General features: G+C 43.8%; 1 protein-coding gene across 1 annotated transcript in view; it reads left to right on the plus strand.

Annotated features, from left to right (window-relative positions):
• rint1 (RAD50 interactor 1) overlaps positions 1-23,281 on the plus strand; it is a 51,183-nt gene that overhangs the window by 18,423 nt on the left and 9,479 nt on the right. The window contains exons 7-9 of the mRNA XM_030720674.1: positions 3,690-3,800; positions 6,920-7,145; positions 21,134-21,271. Coding sequence (XP_030576534.1) covers positions 3,690-3,800; positions 6,920-7,145; positions 21,134-21,271 — 475 coding nt within the window. The remainder of the gene's footprint in view (positions 1-3,689; positions 3,801-6,919; positions 7,146-21,133; positions 21,272-23,281) is intronic.

Below are 23,281 nucleotides of genomic sequence, written 5' to 3' on the forward strand. Positions count from 1 at the left end.
TCCTAATTGGGAAAATCAAAAACCTGTTTTATTTGTTGTTATCTATCGTCCACCTGGTCCTTACTCAGAGTTTCTGTCTGATTTCTCAGACTTTTTATCTGATTTAGTGCTCAGTTCAGATAAAATCATTATAGTGGGTGACTTTAACATCCATGTAGATGCTGAAAATGACAGCCTCAACACTACATTTAATCTATTGTTAGATTCAATTGGCTTCTCTCAAAATGTAAAGGAGCCCACCCACCACTTTAATCATACTCTGGATCTTGTCCTGACTTATGGCATAGAAACTGAAGACTTAACAGTATTCCCTGAAAGCCCCCTCCTGTCTGATCATTTCTTAGTAACATTTACATTTCCTTTAATGGATTACACAGCAGTGGGGAATACGTTTTATTACAGTAGAAGTCTTTCTGAAAGTGCTGTAACTAAGTTTAAGGATCTAATTCCTTCATTATTATGCTCTTCAGTGCCAACACAGTGCAGAGCAGCTACCTAAACTCTGCTCCCAGTGAGGTCGATTATCTCGTCAATAGTTTTACATCCTCACTGCGTATAACTTTCGATACTGTTGCTCCTCTGAAAAGAAAAGCTTCAAATCAGAAGTGCCTGACTCCGTGGTATAATTCACAACTGCACAGCTTAAAGCAGATAACCCGTAAGCTGGAGAGGGAATGGCGTCTCACTGAATTAGAAGATGCTCATTTAGCCTGGAAAAAGAGTTTGTTGCTCTATAAAAAAGCCCTCCATAAAGCTAGGACATCTTACTACTCATCATTAATTGAAGAAAATAAGAACAACCCCAGGTTTGTTTTCAGCACCGTAGCCAGGCTGACAAAGAGTCAGAGCTCTGTAGAGCCGAGTATTCCTTTCACTTTAACTAGTAGTGACTTCATGGATTTCTTTACAAATAAAATTTTAGACATTAGAGAAAAAATTATTGGTAACCATCTCAAAGATTGATCTTCATGTTCAGCTGCTTTCAGCACTGCTGGTATTTGTTTAGACTCTTTGGTTCCAGTTGATCTTTCAGAGTTAACTTCAATAGTTACTTCCTCCAAACCAGCAACATGTTTATTAGATCCCATTCCTACTAGACTGTTCAAAGAAGTCTTTCCAATTATTGATGCTTCTATCTTAAAAATGATCAATCTGTCTTTATTAGTTGGCTATGTACCACAGGCCTTCAAGGTGGCTGTAATTAAACTGCTACTTAAAAAGCCATCACTGACCCAGCTGTCTTAGCTAATTATAGGCCAATCTCCAACCTTCCTTTTCTCTCAAAGATTCTTGAAAGAGTAGTTGTAAAACAGCTAACTGATCATCTGCAGAGGAAAGGTTTATTTGAAGAGTTTCAGTCAGGTTTCAGAATTCATCACAGTACAGAAACAGCATTAGTGAAGGTTACCAATGATCTTCTTACAGCCTCTGACAGTGGACTCATCTCTGTGTTTGTCCTGTTGGACCTCAGTGCAGCTTTGATACTGTTGACCATAACATTTTATTACAGAGATTAGAGCATACTATAGGTATTAAACGTACTGCACTGCAGTGGTTTGAATCATATTTATCTACTAGACTCCAATTTGTTCATGTAAATGGGGAGTCTTCTTCACACACTAAGGTTAATTATGGAGTTCCACAGGGTTCTGTGCTAGGACCAATTCTATTTACATTATGCATGCTTCCCTTAGGCAGTATTATTAGAAAGCATTGCATCAATTTTCATTGTTATGCAGATGATACTCAGCTTTATCTATCCATGAAGCCAGATGACACACATCAATTAGTTAAACTGCAGGAATGTCTTAAAGACATTAAGGCCTGGATGACCTCTAATTTCCTGCTTCTAAATTCAGATCAAACTGAAGTTCTTGTACTCGGCCCCACAAATCTTAGAAACATGGTGTCAAACCAGATACTTACTCTGGATGGCATTACTTTGGCCTCCAGTAACACTGTGAGAAATCTTGGAGTCATTTTTGACCAGGATATGTCCTTCAATGCACATATTAAACAAATATGTAGGACCGCTTTTTTGCATTTGTGCAATATTTCTAAAATTAGAAACATCTTTTCTCAGACTGATGCTGAAAAGATAATTCATGCATTTATTACTTCTAGGCTGGACTATTGTAATTCATTATTATCAGGCTGTCCTAAAAGCTCCCTGAAAAGCCTTCAGCTGATCCAAAATGCTGCAGTTAGAGTTCTGACAGGGACTAGAAAGACAGAGCAGATTTCTCCCATATTGGCTTCTCTTCATTGGCTCCCTGTTAAAGCCAAAATAGAATTTAAAATCCTTCTCCTCACATACAAGGTCTTGAATAATCAGGCACCATCTTATCTCAAAGACCTCATAGTACCATATCACCCCAACAGAGCACTTCACTCTCAGACTGCTGGCTTACTTGTGGTTCCTAGGATACTTAAGAGTAGAATGGGAGGCAGAGCCTTCAGCTTTCAGGCCCCTCTTCTGTGGAACCAGCTCCCAGCTTGGATTCGGGAGACAGACACCCTCTCTATTTTTAAGATTAGGCTTAAAACTTTCCTTTATGATCAAGCTTATAGTTAGAGCTGGATCAGGTGACCCTGAACCCTCCCTTAGTTATGCTGCTATAGGCCTAGTCTGCTGGGGGGTTCCCATGATGCACTATTTCTTTTCATTCACCTTATTTACTTTGTTTATACTCCGCTTTGCATTTAATCATTAATTGATATTAATCTCTGGCTCTCTTCCACAGCATGTCTTTTCTCTCCCCTCAGCCCCCCCTCAGCAGATGACCCCCCTCCCTGAGCCTGGTTCTGCTGGAGGTTTCTTCCTGTTAAAAGGGAGTTTTTCCTTCCCACTGTCACCAAGTGCTGCTCATAGGGGGTCGTTTTGACTGTTGGGTTTTCTCTGTATTATTGTAGGGTCTTTACCCACAATACAAAGCACCTTGAGGCGACTGTTGGTTGTTATTTGGCGTTATATAAATAAAATTGAATTGAATAGATACCGGTCCTGCTGATGGGTTAAGGACCTTCTACGGCCCTGTCCAGCTCTCCTAGAGTAACTGTCTGTCTCCTGGAATCTCCTCCATGCTCTGAGACAGTGCTGGGAGACACAGCAAACCTTCTGCCAATGGCACGTATTGAGTTGGACTACCTGTGCAGCCTTTGTAGGGTCCAGGTATGACCTCATGCTGCCAGCAGTGACTCTGACCCTAGCCAAATGCACAACTAGTGAAAAACAGTCAGAAAAGATGAGAAGGGAAAATGTGAGTGTCCTCCACCTGTAAAAGTATTGCTGTTTGGGGGGTGTCTCATTGTTGCACCTGTTGGTAATTTCATTAACAGTGAAGTATCTGATCCACAGCTATTTACAACTGTGTAAATTATCATGTGAACAATCTACAACATTATGAAAGCCATCCAGAAGAGACTTTCTGAAGATTTTAATCAAGCTGCAACAACCTTTTTCTTCACTTTTGTTGATGTTTGGAACAACAATACTTTTGCTTTCTGTCATGGTTGCAGAAACGTCTTTTTAAAAGTACCTGCTCACACTTTCAGATAATAATGTAACAAGTTCTTCAGCAATTTGTGTGTTTTTACTTTTACAAGGATCAGTTGTATCAGAGAGACTAGTGTTATCACTGCTATCACAGTCCAAAATAAAACTCACCCTTCACTTGTGTATTTTCCAGCCAGAGTGGTACCTCACACAGGTTCTGATGTGGATGGGAAACAGCTCCACCTTCATGGAGGAAACAATCCAGCCCATCCTGGACCGAGCGGAAGTATCAATCAGTGCCAAGGTGTGCTCTATTTTTATATGCTATAGTTCAATGATGCCTAAAGTGTGGCAGGAAAGGTACTACAGGTGGGCTATGAGAGGTCATATACAATAAGTATTTTTATTCAGTTTCAGTTAACTGATATTGTTAATTCTTACAAGATTTAAATTTCACATGGATGCGAATAAATAATTTTTAAAGTTGCATCTTTTAAGCATTTAAACAACTTGATCCTATAGGATAAACTTATATAAGATGTGTAGGTTAAAACAAATGCTAGTCTTTTTGGTTTCATTGTTATACTACTTATCCTCATAATTCTTCATAATTATATTAGACACACACCGATCGACCAGCCAGGGACCGGAATCATGTGAATATGATCCAGAGTTTCTGGGTCTGGAGCTTTTCCCAGCTGCCACAGGGCAAGAGGCAGGGTACATCCGGATAGGTTGAAGATCAAACGTGGCTCAGAAAGAATGGCGTGGAAATACTTTTACAATATTTTTATCAAAATAATAAATAAATATGTCTCTGTCTGCAAATTTGGAATAAAATGCAGAAAAAATAAATCTTGGTTTACTCCTCAGCTGTCCAGTCTCCTCAAAGACAGGGATGCTGCCTGGGCTTGGACCAGAAAAACCAAATCTGAAGCAGACTGGCTAATTTTTAGAAAGCTTAGAAATTGTTCACCCTCCTCAATTAAAATGTCCAAATTGGAGTTCTACCTTTTAGAAACCACTAAACACGTTAATGGTCCTAAGAAATAATGAAAAATTATAAAATCCTTACAAGGATATAAGCACAAGTAAGATGCCAGCTATTATCATAAAAGACTGAAAATGTGACTCTCATACTTTATTGAACACGTTGTTTCTTCAGGGTCTTTATTTGAATCTTTAGATCTAAATTTAAAACAACTTAAAGAACAGAAGGCTCTCTGCAGCCGCCCAAACTGAATCTGCAGGACAGCCCTTCAGGACAGTGAGACAGTGTTGATTGAATGATGGATGGGTTCAAGGTGGGGGTGGGATTGCATCAGGGATCTGCTGTGAGTCCCTTCTTGTTTGCAGTGGTGATGGACAGGCTGACAGATGAGGTCAGGCAGGCAAATGAGAGGTGAAGAAGAGGGTGCTGGGATAGGGTGAGATGGAGGCAGATGATCTGTGGTGGCAACCTCTAAAGGGAGCAGCAAGAAGAACTATCCTAACAGATGATTTCTACAAGAAAAGAAAATCTATTAATGATTTTTGGTCAACGGCCTTTGTGCTACAGATTCTCAGAATCATTTGAGGATATTATGTTCCATAAATGATGAGATATTGAAAGTCTCAGCAATTTTACATTGAGGAGCATTATTCTGGGATTGTTTCACAGTTTGTAGATGCAGTTTTCTGCAAATTGGTGAAATTCTGAGAAGCTCTGCCTCTCTAAGATGCTCGTTTTATACCTAGTTTCATTTACATTTTACACAACTTTTTCAGAATTGGGCATGTACAACAGAGTGTTGACAGCTGTCATTAAACCACAGTGGAGGCTCCGTCAGTCAGTGGTGTTGGAGATCTTGTCAGAATTGATGGACTTGGGGGTAGTCACATGACCCGGATGAAGATGGTAGCATAGTTTGTAAACTCCTGCAACTTTGCACACAAAACCACAGACAATTGCGGCTTGAACACGTCATCCTCAGTCAAAGAGTGCGACATTTTCAACAGATTAATCCAATTAATTTCAATTCAATTTTATTTATATAGCACAAATCACAACAGTCACCTCAAGGTGCAAGATTGAGCAAGACAAGCTCACGAAGCACGAAAGCAGCACCGATGGTTGAGACCACCGAAGGTTGAGACCACAGAAGGTAGCAACTTGGCCAACGTAGCCAACGTGCTAACTGAACTAAAAGCACTCTGCTCAGAGTTTGGGTCAAAGCTGGGCAGGATTGTTAAACACGAAATGGCAAACACCATCACAACTTTAGAGAACAACTTGGGGGTCACAATGAGCAATGTTTCTGCAAATGAAAAATGAATTGAGGAAACGGAGTCTTGCATAACTACAACGAAGAACAGGTGGAATTGACGCAAAAGAGGGAGCGGAGGGCTGACGTCCTCTTCTAGAGTTTGACCATGACATGCTGCCACAGTGGCTGGGTCTGGGTCCCAACAAGTCCTTCACATTGGAAAGAGTTCGCCACACATTGGGACCAATAAAGCTGAATCAGCACAGAGCTGTCCTCATATGCTTTCTCAGCTGTCAGGACAAGGAGTTCGTCCTCCGCTCTGCAAGACAACAGGACATCACTCATGACCTGTCCAGGATCTCTCAGCTGAAACCATCCGGCAGTTCAACAATGTGAAGAAGCTGTTTTTGGATTTCACCTCCATCCATGTAAGCTGAGCATGCTGTATAAAGACCTGCTGGCCTCGCCACAAGAAGCAGAGGAATTCGACAAAAGTATCACTGCTGAATAAATTACAGGTTTAACTGAAGACGTGAGTTTTCAAATAAGTACACATGCTTATCATCTCAAAGTCCATCAGTCTAAACTGATACTTGGCTTCTCTGCACAAATGACTTGATAGTGAGATGGTTAGGGTTATGTTTTTTTATTTTGGTTTTTCACTTATATTGATGACTGGAGCGAGCACTCCACTGTAATCATTTACAAACAGACAACTTCATTTAAAATCCTGCTTATAACTTTTACTGTCAGAGGCCTGGGTCATCCGATTAAGCAGAAGGTGAGTGCTGCCTTCTTACAGGAAACTGTCCCATGGGGAGCATAAACAGCTCAGGAGAGACGGGGCAGGACGGGTTTATTGCTTAAGTTTAGCTATTAAACAAAAGGAGAACAGCAATACTCGTTCACAAAAATCTTCCTTTTATAATGCACCAAATGAGGTAGGGTGCATCTCACACTATTAATAACAGCTTTGACCGTTACAACAACAGTTGTGCACGGCATATTTTCCAATCCAGCTCCAGCCCACCCCACCCCACCCTCTACCCAGCTGATGACATCACCTGTTGTTGATCTCACAAGGTGACAATCAGACTATAGTCCAGATCGTCCAACCTTAGCCTTCATGTTAACTAGTTGTTGTCTGAAACTTATGAGTGTGTGTCTGTGCATCTAGGTGGAGCTGTGTCGAGGCCTGCTGTCTCTAGTCCAAGAGAAAGTGGCCAGTGATGCTTCTAAGCTGCTCTATGATGATGTGCTCTTCTGTCACTTGATGGAAGAGGTGCTGCAATTTGAGAAGGAGCTGCGAAGCAACCTTTCATACCCAGCAGTGCTACCTGGGGTGCTTCATCTCTTGCTTGAGGATGCAGTCCTTCAGAAGTGGCTGACTATGGAAAAGAAGAGTGAGTTTAAGAATATTATGGTACTTTGTTACCTCAATTAATGCCTGTCCCAATTTTTTCTCTGACTCCTTTGTTTTTTCAGTATTAACTCCAATCAGATTTTGATTTAAATGAGCTCTGATCAGTTTCACTGGACCCTAATACACCTCCAAACTGTCTGTCGCAGGGTTTAAATGTACAAATGAATGACAAAATTAATCAGTTTTATTACTTGTATTAATTTTGTCATTTTTCTTCTCATATATGTGTCACACATTCTTATTTATTTATTATGCTAATATTATTGATGGTTAGTTAAATGTTTACTGTTTATTGTTGCACCATGGGTCTGAGAGTAATGGCATTTCAATCCTGTGTATGTCTTGTACATATTGCAGATTCGACAATAAATCTGACTTTGACTTTGACACCATTTAAACGAGTCTATTAAAAAGACAAAGTAAAATTTTTGTGCCATTCATTTTAACTGGACTTCTTTTGTGACTTGGATCATCATGAAAACTCTCTTGGTTCAATATATTTTTAAAAAATCTCTGGAGAAAAAACTGTGATGTTACAGGTAATAGAGTTATAATCTACACCTTAAATCCACTGTGACAATGTGTTTGTTTTTAGTATTTTCTGATTTGCTGCTGCACTGACTCGTGCCTCAAAATACTATAAAAATAATTACAGTCAAACATGAAGGAGGCAGTGTAATATAGTTGAGATGTTCCTCAAGGAAACTTGAGGGAAACATTAATTCTGCTGTTGGACAGAAGATCCTGAAAGACAGCAGCAAGTCATCATTATGTAAGTTGAAGCCCAAGTGCAACTGCATTGGAAAGCAAGACAAAATCCACCTCTAAATGGTTTAAAATGAATAAAATTAATATTAATATGTCCTCAGAGGCTGCCCACAGAGATTCAAAATAGGGCCCCACTTCTCCCCAACACTCAGCCTCAACATTGAGGCTGAGTGTTGAGGCGGCGAGCTGGGGTGGGTATTCTTGTATCCCCCCGGCTTGCTGCCTGTACGTCGGAGTTTTCACCGGTGGACAAGAGGGTAGTTTCCCTGCTCTTTCGGGCTGGGGAACAGGTCCTGACTGTTGTTTGCGCTTATGCACCAAATGACAGTTCAGAATACCCACCCTTTTTGGAGTCGCTGGGCGGGGTGCTGGAGAGTGCTCCATCTGGTGACTCCATAGTCTTGCTGGGAGACTTCAACGCTCATGTGGGCAATGACAGTGAGACCTGGAGGGGCGTGATTGGGAGGAGCGGCCTGCCCGATCTGAACCCGAATGGTGCTTTGTTGTTGGACTTCTGTGCAAACCACAGTTTGTCCATAACGAACACCATGTTCGAATATAAGGATGTCCATAAGTGCACATGGCACCAGGACACCCTAGGTCGCAGGTCGATGATCGATTTTGTAATCGTATCATCAGATCTGCGGCCGTATGTTCTGGACACTCGGGTGAAGAGAGGAGCTGAGCTGTCAACTGATCACCACCTGGTGGTGAGTTGGATCAGGTGGCGGGGAAAGATGCTGGACAGACCTGGCGCACCTAAACGTATTGTGAGGGTGCGCTGGGAACGCCTGGCAGAAGCCCCAGTCCGGGAGATCTTCAACTCCCTCCTCCGGCAGAACTTCGACAACATTCCGAGGGAGGCTGAGGACATTGAGTCCGAATGGACCATGTTCCGCACCTCCATTGTTGAGGCGGCTGCTCAGAGCTGTGGCTGCAAGGTGGTTGGTGCCTGTCGTGGTAACCCCCGAACCAGATGGTGGTCACCGGAGGTGAAGGGAGCAATCAAGCTGAAGAAAGAGTCCTATCGGGCTTGGTTAGCCTGTGGGACTCCGGAGGCAGCTGACAGGTATCGGCAGGCCAAGCGGAATGCAGCTCGGGTAGTGGCCGAAGCAAAAACTCGGGTGTGGGAGGAGTTCGGCGAGGCTATGGAAAAAGACTTTCGGACGGCATCGAAGCGATTCTGGCAAACCGTCAGGCGACTCAGGAGGGGAAAGCAGTGCTCCACTCACACGGTTTATAGTGCGGGTGGGGTGCTGCTGACTTCAACTGAGGCTATAGTCGGACGGTGGAAGGAATACTTCGAGGACCTCCGGAATCCCACTGACACGCCTTCTGTAGTGGAAGCAGAGTCTGGGGACGAGGGAGATGACTTGAACATCACTGGGGGTGAGGTCACTGAGGTAGTTAAACAACTCCTTGGTGGCAGGGCCCCTGGGGTGGACGAGATTCGCCCTGAGTTCCTGAAGGCTCTGGATGTTGTAGGGCTGTCTTGGTTGACATGCCTCTGAAACATCGCGTGGAGATCTGGGGCAGTGCCATTGGATTGGCAGACCGGGGTGGTGGTCCCCATCTTTAAGAAGGGAGACCGGAGGGTGTGCTCCAACTTTCGGGGGATCACACTCCTCAGCCTCCCCAGAAAGGTCTATGCCATGGTGCTCGAAAGGAGGGTGCGTCCGTTAGTCGAACCTCGGATTCAGGAGGAACAATGCAGTTTTCGTCCTGGTCGTGGAACGCTGGACCAGCTCTTTTTCCTCTAAAGGATATTCGAGTGTGCGTGGGAGTTTGCCCAACCAGTCTACATGTTCTTTGTGGACTTGGAGAAGGCATTTGACCGTGTCCCTCGGGGTATCCTTTGGGAGGTCCTGCAGGAGTATGGGGTGTCTGGCCCATTGTTGCGGGCCATTCAATGTCTGTACAACCGCAGTGAGAGCTTGGTCCTTATAGCCGGTAATAAGTCGGAGTCGTTTCCTGTGGGTGTTGGACTCCGTCAGGGCTGCCCTTTGTCACTGATTCTGTTCATAATTTTTATGGACGGAACTTCTAGGCATAGCCAGGTGGCGGAAGGCTTCTTCCTTGGTGGCCTCAGAGTCTCATCTCTGCTCTTTGCAGATGATGCGGTCCTGTTGGCTTAATCAGGGGGTGGCCTGTAGCTCGCAGTGGAACGGTTCGCAGCCGAGTGTGAAGCGGCCGGCATGAGAATCAGCACCTCTAAGTCTGAGCCCATGGTCCTCAGCTGGAAAAGGGTGGAGCGCCCTCTCCGGCTCAGGAACGAGTTCTTGCCCCAAGTGGAGGAGTTCAAGTGTCTCGGGGTCTTGTTCACGAGTGATGGGAGAAGGGAGCGAGAGATCGACTGACAGATCGGGGCTGCTTCTGCAGTGATGCGAACACTGCACCGGTCTGTCGTGGTGAAGAGGGAGCTTAGTGTAAAAGCGAAGCTCTCGATTTACCGGTCGATCTACGTTCCTACCCTCACCTATGGTCACGAGCTTTGGGTAGTGACCGAAAGAATAAGATCGCGAATACAAGCAGCAGAAATGAGTTTCCTTCGAAGGGTGGCTGGCCTCTCCCTTAGAGCTATGGTGAGCAGTGTGGCCATCCGGGAGGGGCTCAGAGTAGAGCCGCTGCTCCTCCACATCGAAAGGAGCCAGTTGAGGTGGCTCGGGCATCTGATTAGGATGCCTCCTGGCCGCCTCTTGGGTGAGGTGTTCCGGGCATGTCCCACCAGGAGGAGGCCCCGTGGTAGACCCAGGACACGCTGGAGAGATTATATCTCTCGGCTGGCCTGGGAACACCTTGGGGTCCCTCCGGATGAGCTGGTGGATGTGGCTGGGGAGAGGGAAGCCTGGGCTTCTCTGCTTAGGCTCCTGCCCCCGCAACCTGACCCCGGATAAGCGGAAGAGAATGAATGGATGGATGGATGTTAATGGTAGAGTTAGTGGCAGTCAAATGCTTGGTTATGTGGTAAGACTGAACAAACACTTGCACAGGGTCACATTTGTTGAACAGCATCTCTTGGACCACTGTATTGTAGTCACAGAAGTTGGTGTAGTACTGCCTAAAAGTGTTTTCTACACTCATCTTTGTGTCAGCAATTCCATATAATAATTAAAGCCGCAAGCGGCGATGAGCGGGCCCTCGCACCCGGCGCGCGTCGACCCCTGGCGCGCTCCAGCCAAGCCGCGCGTCGACCCGTGGCACGCTCCAGCCGAACCGCGCTCGGAGGTTCTCGCAGACGAGAGAGTAGCTGGCTCACCCGGCTGCTGACGGCTCAGCAGGCTAGCCGTACTTCGCGTCGATCGTCTCCCGCTTCCAGTAGGTGGCGTCGGTGAGTGCCCACTAATTAATATGTCACAATGCTCTATGTAATGCCTGCAGCCATCAATGAAACTGTAATGACCATAGGATGATGAGTATCAGTGTCCTACTGATTTCCTGTTGCCACTAGGTGGCGTTATGAGTGTGAAACAAAGCTGATAGAGGGGTGTGTCCGGTCTCCCTTACCCTCCCATTAAGCCTGTGAAGTTTGAGGCAGATCGGACAATGTATGTCAGAGATGTAACAATTTGGTGCACTGTGGTATATGAGTAAAATCCCACATTTAGAGGGTTGCTACGGCAACACCGTTCAATATTCTACAAAACCATGAATATCTTTTGATGGGCTACTTGTGTAGATGATCTGGAGCCATTTTGGTGTGACTGGATGAAAAGCTGTAGTAGAAGATGATTCAAATAGCAGGCCTGAAAAATGTGAAAAATGCTGCAAAAATGACACCTTAATTAGAACATGTCAGGCTTCCTGTTGGATTTCGGCTATCGGTCCAAGAGACTTTTTTGTACGTCTTAGGATGTTACTTCAGCATGCACGATTTCAGGTACACAGACCAAGCACTGCCCTGGGGCTGATGTTTAGAACCTATCTGGGCCTGAAATGGAAAAAAAGTCCAAATTCAGAGGGTTGCTACGGCAACAGCGTTCAATATTCTACAAAACCATGAATATCTTTTGATGGGCTACTTGTGTGGATGATCTGGAGCCATTTTGGTCTCACTGGGTCAAATGCCCTAGGAGGAGTTGAGGCAAAAAGGCCTGAAAAAGGCGAAAAATGCTGCAAAAATGACACTTTAAAGTGAACGTGGCTGACTTCCTGTTGGGTTTCGGCTATCGGTCCAAGAGACTTTTTTGTAGATGTTAGCATCTTACATCAGCAGGCACATTTTCAGATACACAGAGAAAGCACAGCCCAGGGGCTGATGTTTAGAATCTCTGTGAATTTGAAATTGAAAAAAGTCCAAATTCAGAGGGTTGCCATGGAAACACCGTTCAATATTCTACAAAACCATGAATAACTTTTGATGGGCTACTTGTGTAGATGATCTGGAGCCAATTTGGTGTCAGTGGGTGAAATGCCCTAGGACAAGTTCGTTCAAATAGCAGGCGTGGAAATCGCAAAAATTGACACCTTCAAGTGAAGATGGCCGACTTCCTGTAGGGTTTGGGGTATGGGTCCAAGAGACTTTTTTGTACGTCTTAGTATGTTACATGAGCATGTACATTTTCATACATGTAGATAAAACGTAGCTCCGGGGCTACTCAAAAAACTTGCTATTTTAAGATATTCCGAGCTGCCACTAGGCGGCGCTCTACCGTTTTTGGACTTTATGCATATGAGTGTGTTCCGGACAGGGTGCTTATCACACCACTGAAGTTTGAGCCAAATTGGGCAAGTTGGGTTTGAGTTACAGCCATTTTTGTGTTCATGGCGAATCATCGAACTTTGCCGTCCCATAAGGGTCACGCCCTTTTGTCAAAAACTCACAGTTTTGAAAACACAGTAAGTCCAAGTTCTTAAGGCTTTCCAGGTGAAATTTGAGATAGTTCTGCTAAACCACCTTGGAGCTGGACCTCCAAGTGTAAAATATGACATTTCCTGTTCCCACTAGGTGGCGCTGCGACTGATATTAAATATTGTCATATGTATGTGTTCAGGGGGGCACCCTCATCCTACTGGAGAAGTTTGATGCACATTGGTTCATGTAGGTATGAATGAGAGGCAATCAAAATTTCATGGCGAATGATCAAAGTTCAAAGGGGCATAAGGACCCCTCCCCCTTGGCAAAAACTCACCATTTTCGAGATTTGATTCCCCTGGGGGTGTAGGTTAGACAAACCAAATATGAAGATGATAACGTCTAAAACCTCTGAGTTATTAGAAAAAGTGTGAGGGCTGCAAATCGCCAAATTTGCATAATTAATTCAAAATGGCGGACTTCCTGTTGGGTTTAGGGCATGGCTCCAAGAGGATTTTTTGTGCGCCTGGACATGATATACATGTGTATGAAGTTTCATTCATGTACGTGAAACACAGCGGTGGGGCTCCAGTTTAGGGGGCGCTAGCGAGCCATTTGGGCGCGCCCTTGCCCGAGCCCATTAAAATACTTAAATTTTCACCAGGTGTGACGCATGTGCAAAGTTTCATGAGTTTTTGAATATGATAAAGCCCCCAAAAAGCCAATTCATTTGCCTGAATAATAATAAAAATAATAATAATTAAAGCCGCAAGCGGCGATGAGCGGGCCCTCGCACCCGGCGCGCGTCGACCCCTGGCGCGCTCCAGCCAAGCCGCGCGTCGACCCGTGGCACGCTCCAGCCGAACCGCGCTCGGAGGTTCTCGCAGACGAGAGAGTAGCTGGCTCACCCGGCTGCTGACGGCTCAGCAGGCTAGCCGTACTTCGCGTCGATCGTCTCCCGCTTCCACTAGGTGGCGTCGGTGAGTGCCCACTAATTAATATGTCACAATGCTCTATGTAATGCCTGCAGCCATCAATGAAACTGTAATGACCATAGGATGATGAGTATCAGTGTCCTACTGATTTCCTGTTGCCACTAGGTGGCGTTATGAGTGTGAAACAAAGCTGATAGAGGGGTGTGTCCGGTCTCCCTTACCCTCCCATTAAGCCTGTGAAGTTTGAGGCACATCGGACAATGTATGTCAGAGATGTAACAATTTGGTGCACTGTGGTATATGAGTAAAATCCCACATTTAGAGGGTTGCTACGGCAACACCGTTCAATATTCTACAAAACCATGAATATCTTTTGATGGGCTACTTGTGTAGATGATCTGGAGCCATTTTGGTGTGACTGGATGAAAAGCTGTAGTAGAAGATGATTCAAATAGCAGGCCTGAAAAATGTGAAAAATGCTGCAAAAATGACACCTTAATTAGAACATGTCAGGCTTCCTGTTGGATTTCGGCTATCGGTCCAAGAGACTTTTTTGTACGTCTTAGGATGTTACTTCAGCATGCACGATTTCAGGTACACAGACCAAGCACTGCCCTGGGGCTGATGTTTAGAACCTATCTGGGCCTGAAATGGAAAAAAAGTCCAAATTCAGAGGGTTGCTACGGCAACACCGTTCAATATTCTACAAAACCATGAATATCTTTTGATGGGCTACTTGTGTGGATGATCTGGAGCCATTTTGGTCTCACTGGGTCAAATGCCCTAGGAGGAGTTGAGGCAAAAAGGCCTGAAAAAGGCGAAAAATGCTGCAAAAATGACACTTTAAAGTGAACGTGGCTGACTTCCTGTTGGGTTTCGGCTATCGGTCCAAGAGAGTTTTTTGTAGATGTTAGCATCTTACATCAGCAGGCACATTTTCAGGTACATAGAGAAAGCACAGCCCAGGGGCTGATGTTTAGAATCTCTGTGAATTTGAAATTGAAAAAAGTCCAAATTCAGAGGGTTGCCATGGCAACACCGTTCAATATTCTACAAAACCCTGAATAACTTTTGATGGGCTACTTGTGTAGATGATCTGGAGCCAATTTGGTGTCAGTGGGTGAAATGCCCTAGGACAAGTTCGTTCAAATAGCAGGCGTGGAAATCGCAAAAATTGACACCTTCAATTGAAGATGGCCGACTTCCTGTAGGGTTTAGGGTATGGGTCCAAGAGACTTTTTTGTACGTCTTAGTATGTTACATGAGCATGTACATTTTCATACATGTAGATAAAACGTAGCTCCGGGGCTACTCAAAAAACTTGCTATTTTAAGATATTCCGAGCTGCCACTAGGCGGCGCTCTAACGTTTATGGACTTTATGCATATGAGTGTGTTCAGGGCAGCATGCTTATCACACCACTGAAGTTTGAGCCAGATTGGGCAAGTTGGCTTTGAGTTACAGCCATTTATGTGTTCATGGCGAATCATCGAACTTTGCCGTCCCATAAGGGTCACGCCCTTTTGCCAAAAACTCACAGTTTTGAAAACACAGTAAGTCCAACTTCTTAAGGCTTTCCAGGTGAAATTTGAGATGGTTCTGCTAAACCACCTTGGAGCTGGACCTCCAAGTGTAAAATATGACATTTCCTGTTCCCACTAGGTGGCGCTGCGACTGATATTAAATATTGTCATATGTATGTGTTCAGGGGGGCACCCTCATCCTACTGGAGAAGTTTGATGCACATTGGATCATGTAGGTATGAATGAGAGGCAATCAAAATTTCATGGCGAATGATCAAAGTTCAAAGGGGCATAAGGACCCCTCCCCCTTGGCAAAAACTCACCATTTTCGAGATTTAGATTCCCCTGGGGGTGTAGGTTAGACAAACCAAATATGAAGATGATAACGTATAAAACCTCTGAGTTATTAGAAAAAGTGTGAGGGCTGCAAATCGCCAAATTTGCATAATTAATTCAAAATAGCGGACTTCCTGTTGGGTTTAGGGCATGGCTCCAAGAGGATTTTTTGTGCGCCTGGACATGATATACATGTGTATGAAGTTTCATTCATGTACGTGAAACACAGCGGTGGGGCTCCAGTTTAGGGGGCGCTAGCGAGCCATTTGGGCGCGCCCTTGCCCGAGCCCATTAAAACACTTAAATTTTCACCAGGTGTGACGCATGTGCAAAGTTTCATGAGTTTTTGAATATGATAAAGCCCCCAAAAAGCCAATTCATTTGCCTGAATAATAATAAAAATAATAATAATTAAAGCCGCAAGCGGCGATGAGCGGGCCCTCGCACCCGGCGCGCGTCGACCCCTGGCGCGCTCCAGCCAAGCCGCGCGTCGACCCGTGGCACGCTCCAGCCGAACCGCGCTCGGAGGTTCTCGCAGACGAGAGAGTAGCTGGCTCACCCGGCTGCTGACGGCTCAGCAGGCTAGCCGTACTTCGCGTCGATCGTCTCCCGCTTCCACTAGGTGGCGTCGGTGAGTGCCCACTAATTAATATGTCACAATGCTCTATGTAATGCCTGCAGCCATCAATGAAACTGTAATGACCATAGGATGATGAGTATCAGTGTCCTACTGATTTCCTGTTGCCACTAGGTGGCGTTATGAGTGTGAAACAAAGCTGATAGAGGGGTGTGTCCGGTCTCCCTTACCCTCCCATTAAGCCTGTGAAGTTTGAGGCACATCGGACAATGTATGTCAGAGATGTAACAATTTGGTGCACTGTGGTATATGAGTAAAATCCCACATTTAGAGGGTTGCTACGGCAACACCGTTCAATATTCTACAAAACCATGAATATCTTTTGATGGGCTACTTGTGTAGATGATCTGGAGCCATTTTGGTGTGACTGGATGAAAAGCTGTAGTAGAAGATGATTCAAATAGCAGGCCTGAAAAATGTGAAAAATGCTGCAAAAATGACACCTTAATTAGAACATGTGAGGCTTCCTGTTGGATTTCGGCTATCGGTCCAAGAGACTTTTTTGTACGTCTTAGGATGTTACTTCAGCATGCACGATTTCAGGTACACAGACCAAGCACTGCCCTGGGGCTGATGTTTAGAACCTATGTGGGCCTGAAATGGAAAAAAAGTCCAAATTCAGAGGGTTGCTACGGCAACACCGTTCAATATTCTACAAAACCATGAATATGTGTTGATGGGCTACTTGTGTGGATGATCTGGAGCCATTTTGGTCTCACTGGGTCAAATGCCCTAGGAGGAGTTGAGGCAAAAAGGCCTGAAAAAGGCGAAAAATGCTGCAAAAATGACACTTTAAAGTGAACGTGGCTGACTTCCTGTTGGGTTTCGGCTATCGGTCCAAGAGACTTTTTTGTAGACGTTAGCATCTTACATCAGCAGGCACATTTTCAGGTACATAGAGAAAGCACAGCCCAGGGGCTGATGTTTAGAATCTCTGTGAATTTGAAATTGAAAAAAGTCCAAATTCAGAGGGTTGCCATGGCAACACCGTTCAATATTCTACAAAACCATGAATAACTTTTGATGGGCTACTTGTGTAGATGATCTGGAGCCAATTTGGTGTCACTGGGTGAAATGCCCTAGGACAAGTTCGTTCAAATAGCAGGCGTGGAAATCGCAAAAATTGACACCTTCAATTGAAGATGGCCGACTTCCTGTAGGGTTTAGGGTATGGGTCCAAGAGACTTTTTTGTACGTCTTAGTATGTTACATGAGCATGTACATTTTCATAGATGTAGATAAAACGTAGCTCCGGGGCTACTCAAAAAACTTGCTATTTTAAGATATTCCGAGCTGCCACTAGGCGGCGCTCTAACGTTTATGGACTTTATGCATATCAGTGTGTTCAGGGCAGCATGCTTATCACACCACTGCAGTTTGAGCCAGATTGGGCAAGTTGGCTTTGAGTTACAGCCATTTTTGTGTTCATGGCGAATCATCGAACTTTGCCGTCCCATAAGGGTCACGCCCTTTTGTCAAAAAGTCACAGTTTTGAAAACACAGTAAGTCCAACTTCTTAAGGCTTTCCAGGTGAAATTTGAGATGGTTCTGCTAAACCACCTTGGAGCTGGACCTCCAAGTGTAAAATATGACATTTCCTGTTCCCACTAGGTGGCGCTGCGACTGATATTAAATATTGTCATATGTATGTGTTCAGGGGGGCACCCTCATCCTACTGGAGAAGTTTGATGCACATTGGATCATGTAGGTATGAATGAGAGGCAATCAAAATTTCATGGCGAATGATCAAAGTTCAAAGGGGCATAAGGACCCCTCCCCCTTGGCAAAAACTCACCATTTTCGAGATTTAGATTCCCCTGGGGGTGTAGGTTAGACAAACCAAATATGAAGATGATAACGTCTAAAACCTCTGAGTTATTAGAAAAAGTGTGAGGGCTGCAAATCGCCAAATTTGCATAATTAATTCAAAATGGCGGACTTCCTGTTGGGTTTAGGGCATGGCTCCAAGAGGATTTTTTGTGCGCCTGGACATGATATACATGTGTATGAAGTTTCATTCATGTACGTGAAACACAGCGGTGGGGCTCCAGTTTAGGGGGCGCTAGCGAGCCATTTGGGCGCGCCCTTGCCCGAGCCCATTAAAATACTTAAATTTTCACCAGGTGTGACGCATGTGCAAAGTTTCATGAGTTTTTGAATATGATAAAGCCCCCAAAAAGCCAATTCATTTGCCTGAATAATAATAATAATAATTAAAACCGCAAGCGGTGATATCGGGCCCTCGCACTCCCTGCGCGTCGACCCGTGGCGCTCGTCGACCCGTGCCGCACTCGGAGGTCTTGTGATCGTGATGGTGTACAGAAGGTCTGTAGAAAGTTGAATTCTTTTATAGGAAAAGATATCTTTTGCTCTCGGCATAGACGCAATGGAATATTTGGGGGTGGGGTCACGGCTCCAGCATGCAAAATAGGGCATGGGTCTGATAGACTGTTTTGATCAGGATGATGTCAAGAATGTTGAAACACATTTTCATACATTTCCGAGAAACTAAGTTTGTGGATGCTATACAAAATTTCATTTGCTTCTGTAGGGGGCGCTCTTGCAGCTACGTATAGCCTTGAATCCATAGTTATGGGTTCAGAGTGGCTGTGTACATGAGTGATTACATTTTCAGGCAGATCGGGCAAAGCATGTACGAACACGTGCCCAAACAATTTTGGTCGCCATTGAGAAAAATGAAAGCCAACTTCAATGGCCTGGTGTGACAACACCGTTTAATATTTTGTCAAGATTTCCACAATATTTGATGGGCTGTTTGTCTAGATGATCTGGAGCCAATTTGGTCTCACTGGCTGAAATGCCCTAGGAGGAGTTCATTCAAATAGCAGGCCTGAAAATGGCAAAAATTGACAAAAATTGACACTTTCAATTGAAGATGCTGGACTTCCTGTAGGGTTTCCAGTATGGCTCCAAGAGACTTTTTTGTACGTCTTAGGATGTTACATGAGTGTGCAGAATTTCAGAGCTGTAGATATAATGTAGCTCTGGGGCTAGCTAAAAAACATGCTATTTTATGATATTTCAAGCTGCCAGTAGGTGGCGCTGTAACATTTATGGACTTTATGCATATCAATGTGTTCAGGGCAGGAGGCTTATCAAATTGATGAGGATTTCGTAAGGAATGGTGAAAGATAGTTTCATGCATTTCAGAGCAAAACTAATTATGTGGACGTCATACAAATTTTCATTCGCTTCTGTAGGGGGCGCTATTGCGCCTACAGTCTTGAATCTGTAGTTATGGATTCAGCCTGGGTGTGTACATGAGTGATTAAATTTTCAGCCTGATCAGACAAAGCATGTGCGAACAAGTGCACAAACAATTTTGGTGGTGAGGGAGAAAAACGAAGGCCAACTTCAATGGCCTGGTGTGATAAGGCCATTTAATATTTTGTAAAGATTTCCACAATATTTGATGGGCTACTTGTGTAGATGATGTGGAGCAAATTTGGTCTCACTGGGTCAAATGCCCTAGGACAAGTTCGTTCAAATAGCAGGCGTGGAAATGGCAAAAATTGACACCTTCAATTGAAGATGGCCGACTTCCTGTAGGGTTTGGGGTATGGGTCCAAGAGACTTTTTTGTACGTCTTAGGATGTTACATGAGCCTGTACATTTTCATACATGTAGATGAAACGTAGCTCCGGGGCTACTCAAAAAACTTGCTATTTTAAGATATTCCGAGCTGCCACTAGGCGGCGCTCTACCGTTTATGGACTTTATGCATATGAGTGTGTTCAGGACAGGGTGCTTATCACACCACTGAAGTTTGAGCCAGATTGGGCAAGTTGGGTTTGAGTTACAGCCATTTTTGTGTTCATGGCGAATCATCGAACTTTGCCGTCCCATAAGGGTCACGCCCTTTTGTCAAAAAGTCACAGTTTTGAAAACACAGTAAGTCCAACTTCTTAAGGCTTTCCAGGTGAAATTTGAGATGGTTCTGCTAAACCACCTTGGAGCTGGACCTCCAAGTGTAAAATATGACATTTCCTGTTCCCACTAGGTGGCGCTACGACTGATATTAAATATTGTCATATGTATGTGTTCAGGGGGGCACCCTCATCCTACTGGAGAAGTTTCATGCACATTGGATCATGTAGGTATGAATGAGAGGCAATCAAAATTTCATGGCGAATGATCAAAGTTCAAAGGGGCATAAGGACCCCTCCCCCTTGGCAAAAACTCACCATTTTCGAGATTTAGATTCCCCTGGGGGTGTAGGTTAGACAAACCAAATATGAAGATGATAACGTCTAAAACCTCTGAGTTATTAGAAAAAGCGTGAGGGCTGCAAATCGCCAAATTTGCATAATTAATTCAAAATGGCGGACTTCCTGTTGGGTTTAGGGCATGGCTCCAAGAGGATTTTTTGTGCGCCTGGACATGATATACATGTGTATGAAGTTTCATTCATGTACGTGAAACACAGCGGTGGGGCTCCAGTTTAGGGGGCGCTAGCGAGCCATTTGGGCGCGCCCTTGCCCGAGTCCATTAAAATACTTAAATTTTCACCAGGTGTGACGCATGTGCAAAGTTTCATGAGTTTTTGAATATGATAAAGCCCCCAAAAAGCCAATTCATTTGCCTGAATAATAATAATAATAAAAAAAAAAAAAAAAATAATAATAAACGAAGAAATTACAATAGGGCCTTCGCACAGTTCGTGCTCGGGCCCTAATAATAATAAACGAAGCAATTACAATAGGGCCTTCGCACAGTTCGTGCTCGGGCCCTAAAAATAATAATAAAAATAATAAACGAAGCAATTACAATAGGGCCTTCGCACAGTTCGTGCTCGGGCCCTAATAAACGAAGCAATTACAATAGGGCCTTCGCACAGTTCGTGCTCGGGCCCTAAATATGTTTATGTCAGGACTCATCTTCACAAAGTGCAGGTTAATACACACCTTCAAAATATATTCAAAATATAAAAATATTTCTCTATGTATATATATATAGTGGCAGTGGAGAAGATGGATGCCATGCTCTCGGCTGAAAGAGCTTGGAGCTCTCAGTATAAAGATATCAGTGATATGGATGACCTGAAGGCTCCAGACTGTGCTGAGACTTTCATGACTCTGCTGCAGGTCATTACTGGTAAGACTGCTTCTTCACTTTTGAATATCACTGTCTGTGTTTCTGTTGTTAGTGCTAGCTTACAGTACCAGACAAATATTTTCTCTGGTACTGTATATAAAATATATTTTAATGACTTTATTTGTTGACAAAAACAAAACTAAAGTTAAATTAGAATTGCTTGCAAATATAAAGAAGCCAGCTCCCTGCACTTCAGACCCCGAGGTACACCTGTTAGGAACATTCATCCATATTTCAAAACTGGAAATATGGATGCATGACTAAAACCATCAATTACCCTGCCTCCAGGGTGCGCCATTAAATGAAAACCCACAATTTTCACACAGAATCATCATCAAGGTCTGATGTTTATTCCAAACATTTTTGGAGTGAATGTGGGTAAACTAGGAGGAGCAGGACATCAAAGTATAAAACATGACCTTTTCTCTTGCCACTAGGTGGCACTCTTATCAAACCAGTGAAGTTTGGTGAAGCTTGCACAATGTGTTTTTGAGTTACAGCAATTTCATGCTTCATGGCGAAATATTAAAATTCGCATGCTGCCAGGGTCATGCCCTTGGATAAAAATTTACAATGTTCAAAAAAAAAAAGTAGCAACAACAACTTACAGCTAAAACATGTGCAAGTGGTGCATCTCATTGTCACGGGAATGTGGATGTATTCATTTGGTGATTTAGAACATTTATGAAATGTTTTTGTACTTGTTTCTGATCTGCTGCTGAGTCTCTTTTACTCTGCTGGGATTGCAGCACAGAACACACACTGAGATTACCTGTTCAACCAGTCAAGTTTAAAGTTTCAGAGCTTTGATGTGCAGCTGTCATCTTAGAAATAAACAGCAGCAGTAGGAGCACGCTCAGCAATAAAATATCTTGGATTAAAATATTTATTTTACCACTGTGTGCTCTAAATCACCAAAGATGTTTTCCTGCGCCATTAATCACATGTCCTTTTTGCAACAGTGCTGCATTTTGCCGTTATATATTTTTTTATGATTTATGATTCTTAATCAACATTTTGTCATCTGTTAACATGTCTGAGTAGGTGGCACTCAGAGGAATTTTCTGTGGAAGAAGAGTCTTCCCCCATTTCTCCTCCCTGCCTTCCTGTCTGTCTCCACTGGAAAACTATCAAATGAAGCCAAAAAGGCCAAAAAAATATCTTTAAAAAAAAAAAAAAAAGACACAGATACCAAAATCAATCATATGAGGAATCTCAAACTAATACAGTCCACAGTTAGTCTGCCTGAACAGTTCAAAAGTGTGACAAATACTTGCTCTTGTGCTTCATGGAGGTTTCACACAGTAGAAACCAGCAGTAGTCACCATCATGTTTGCGTTATAGTGCCCCTGGTACCTGATCTCCATCTCAGAGATATCTTGATGGAACCTTTCCCCATGCTCATCGCTCACATCACCCAAACTGGGTGGAAAGAAGTCAAGATGAGAGTGAAGGAAGTGAATCTTAGGTGACATTCTGCAACCCATGTTTGAATGATACGAGCATGTCGTCAACTAGTTCTTCATAGTTTGTGGTTGGCCAAGAAATTCTGCACCACCTGAACAAATGATTCCCGTGCTCTTAGTTCAAGGGTCTGAGCTTCGAGGGAAAGTCTCTGCCTCTTATAAGCTCGTGGACTTGGGGTCCATCAAAGATCCCAGCTTTAAGCTTCGCATCACTGTGGACCGCCCCAGAAACACGATTCATCACTGGATGTAGCACTAAAACTTTGTTTTTATCTACTGACAGATCAAAACAGTCACTATAAGAAACTGCAAATTTCTGGCATTGTTGATCCTCAATGTTGGCAGTTAAACTTTAGTTGGTTGAATTTTAATGACCAGATTTGGATTCAGCATCACAAAATCACCCAAATTATTGATAAATTCTGTTCAATTTCACAATTAGAAAATCTTAGCACACGCTACATTTGCATGAGAAGCACCAGTACAGCAATACATTAGCTAAATATTGACATGTGCATAACTCAAGAACCTGACATGCTAGAGA

This window comes from Archocentrus centrarchus, chromosome 23 (genome assembly GCF_007364275.1).
Source record: "Archocentrus centrarchus isolate MPI-CPG fArcCen1 chromosome 23, fArcCen1, whole genome shotgun sequence".
In the NCBI taxonomy this organism is placed as follows: Eukaryota; Metazoa; Chordata; class Actinopteri; order Cichliformes; family Cichlidae; genus Archocentrus; species Archocentrus centrarchus.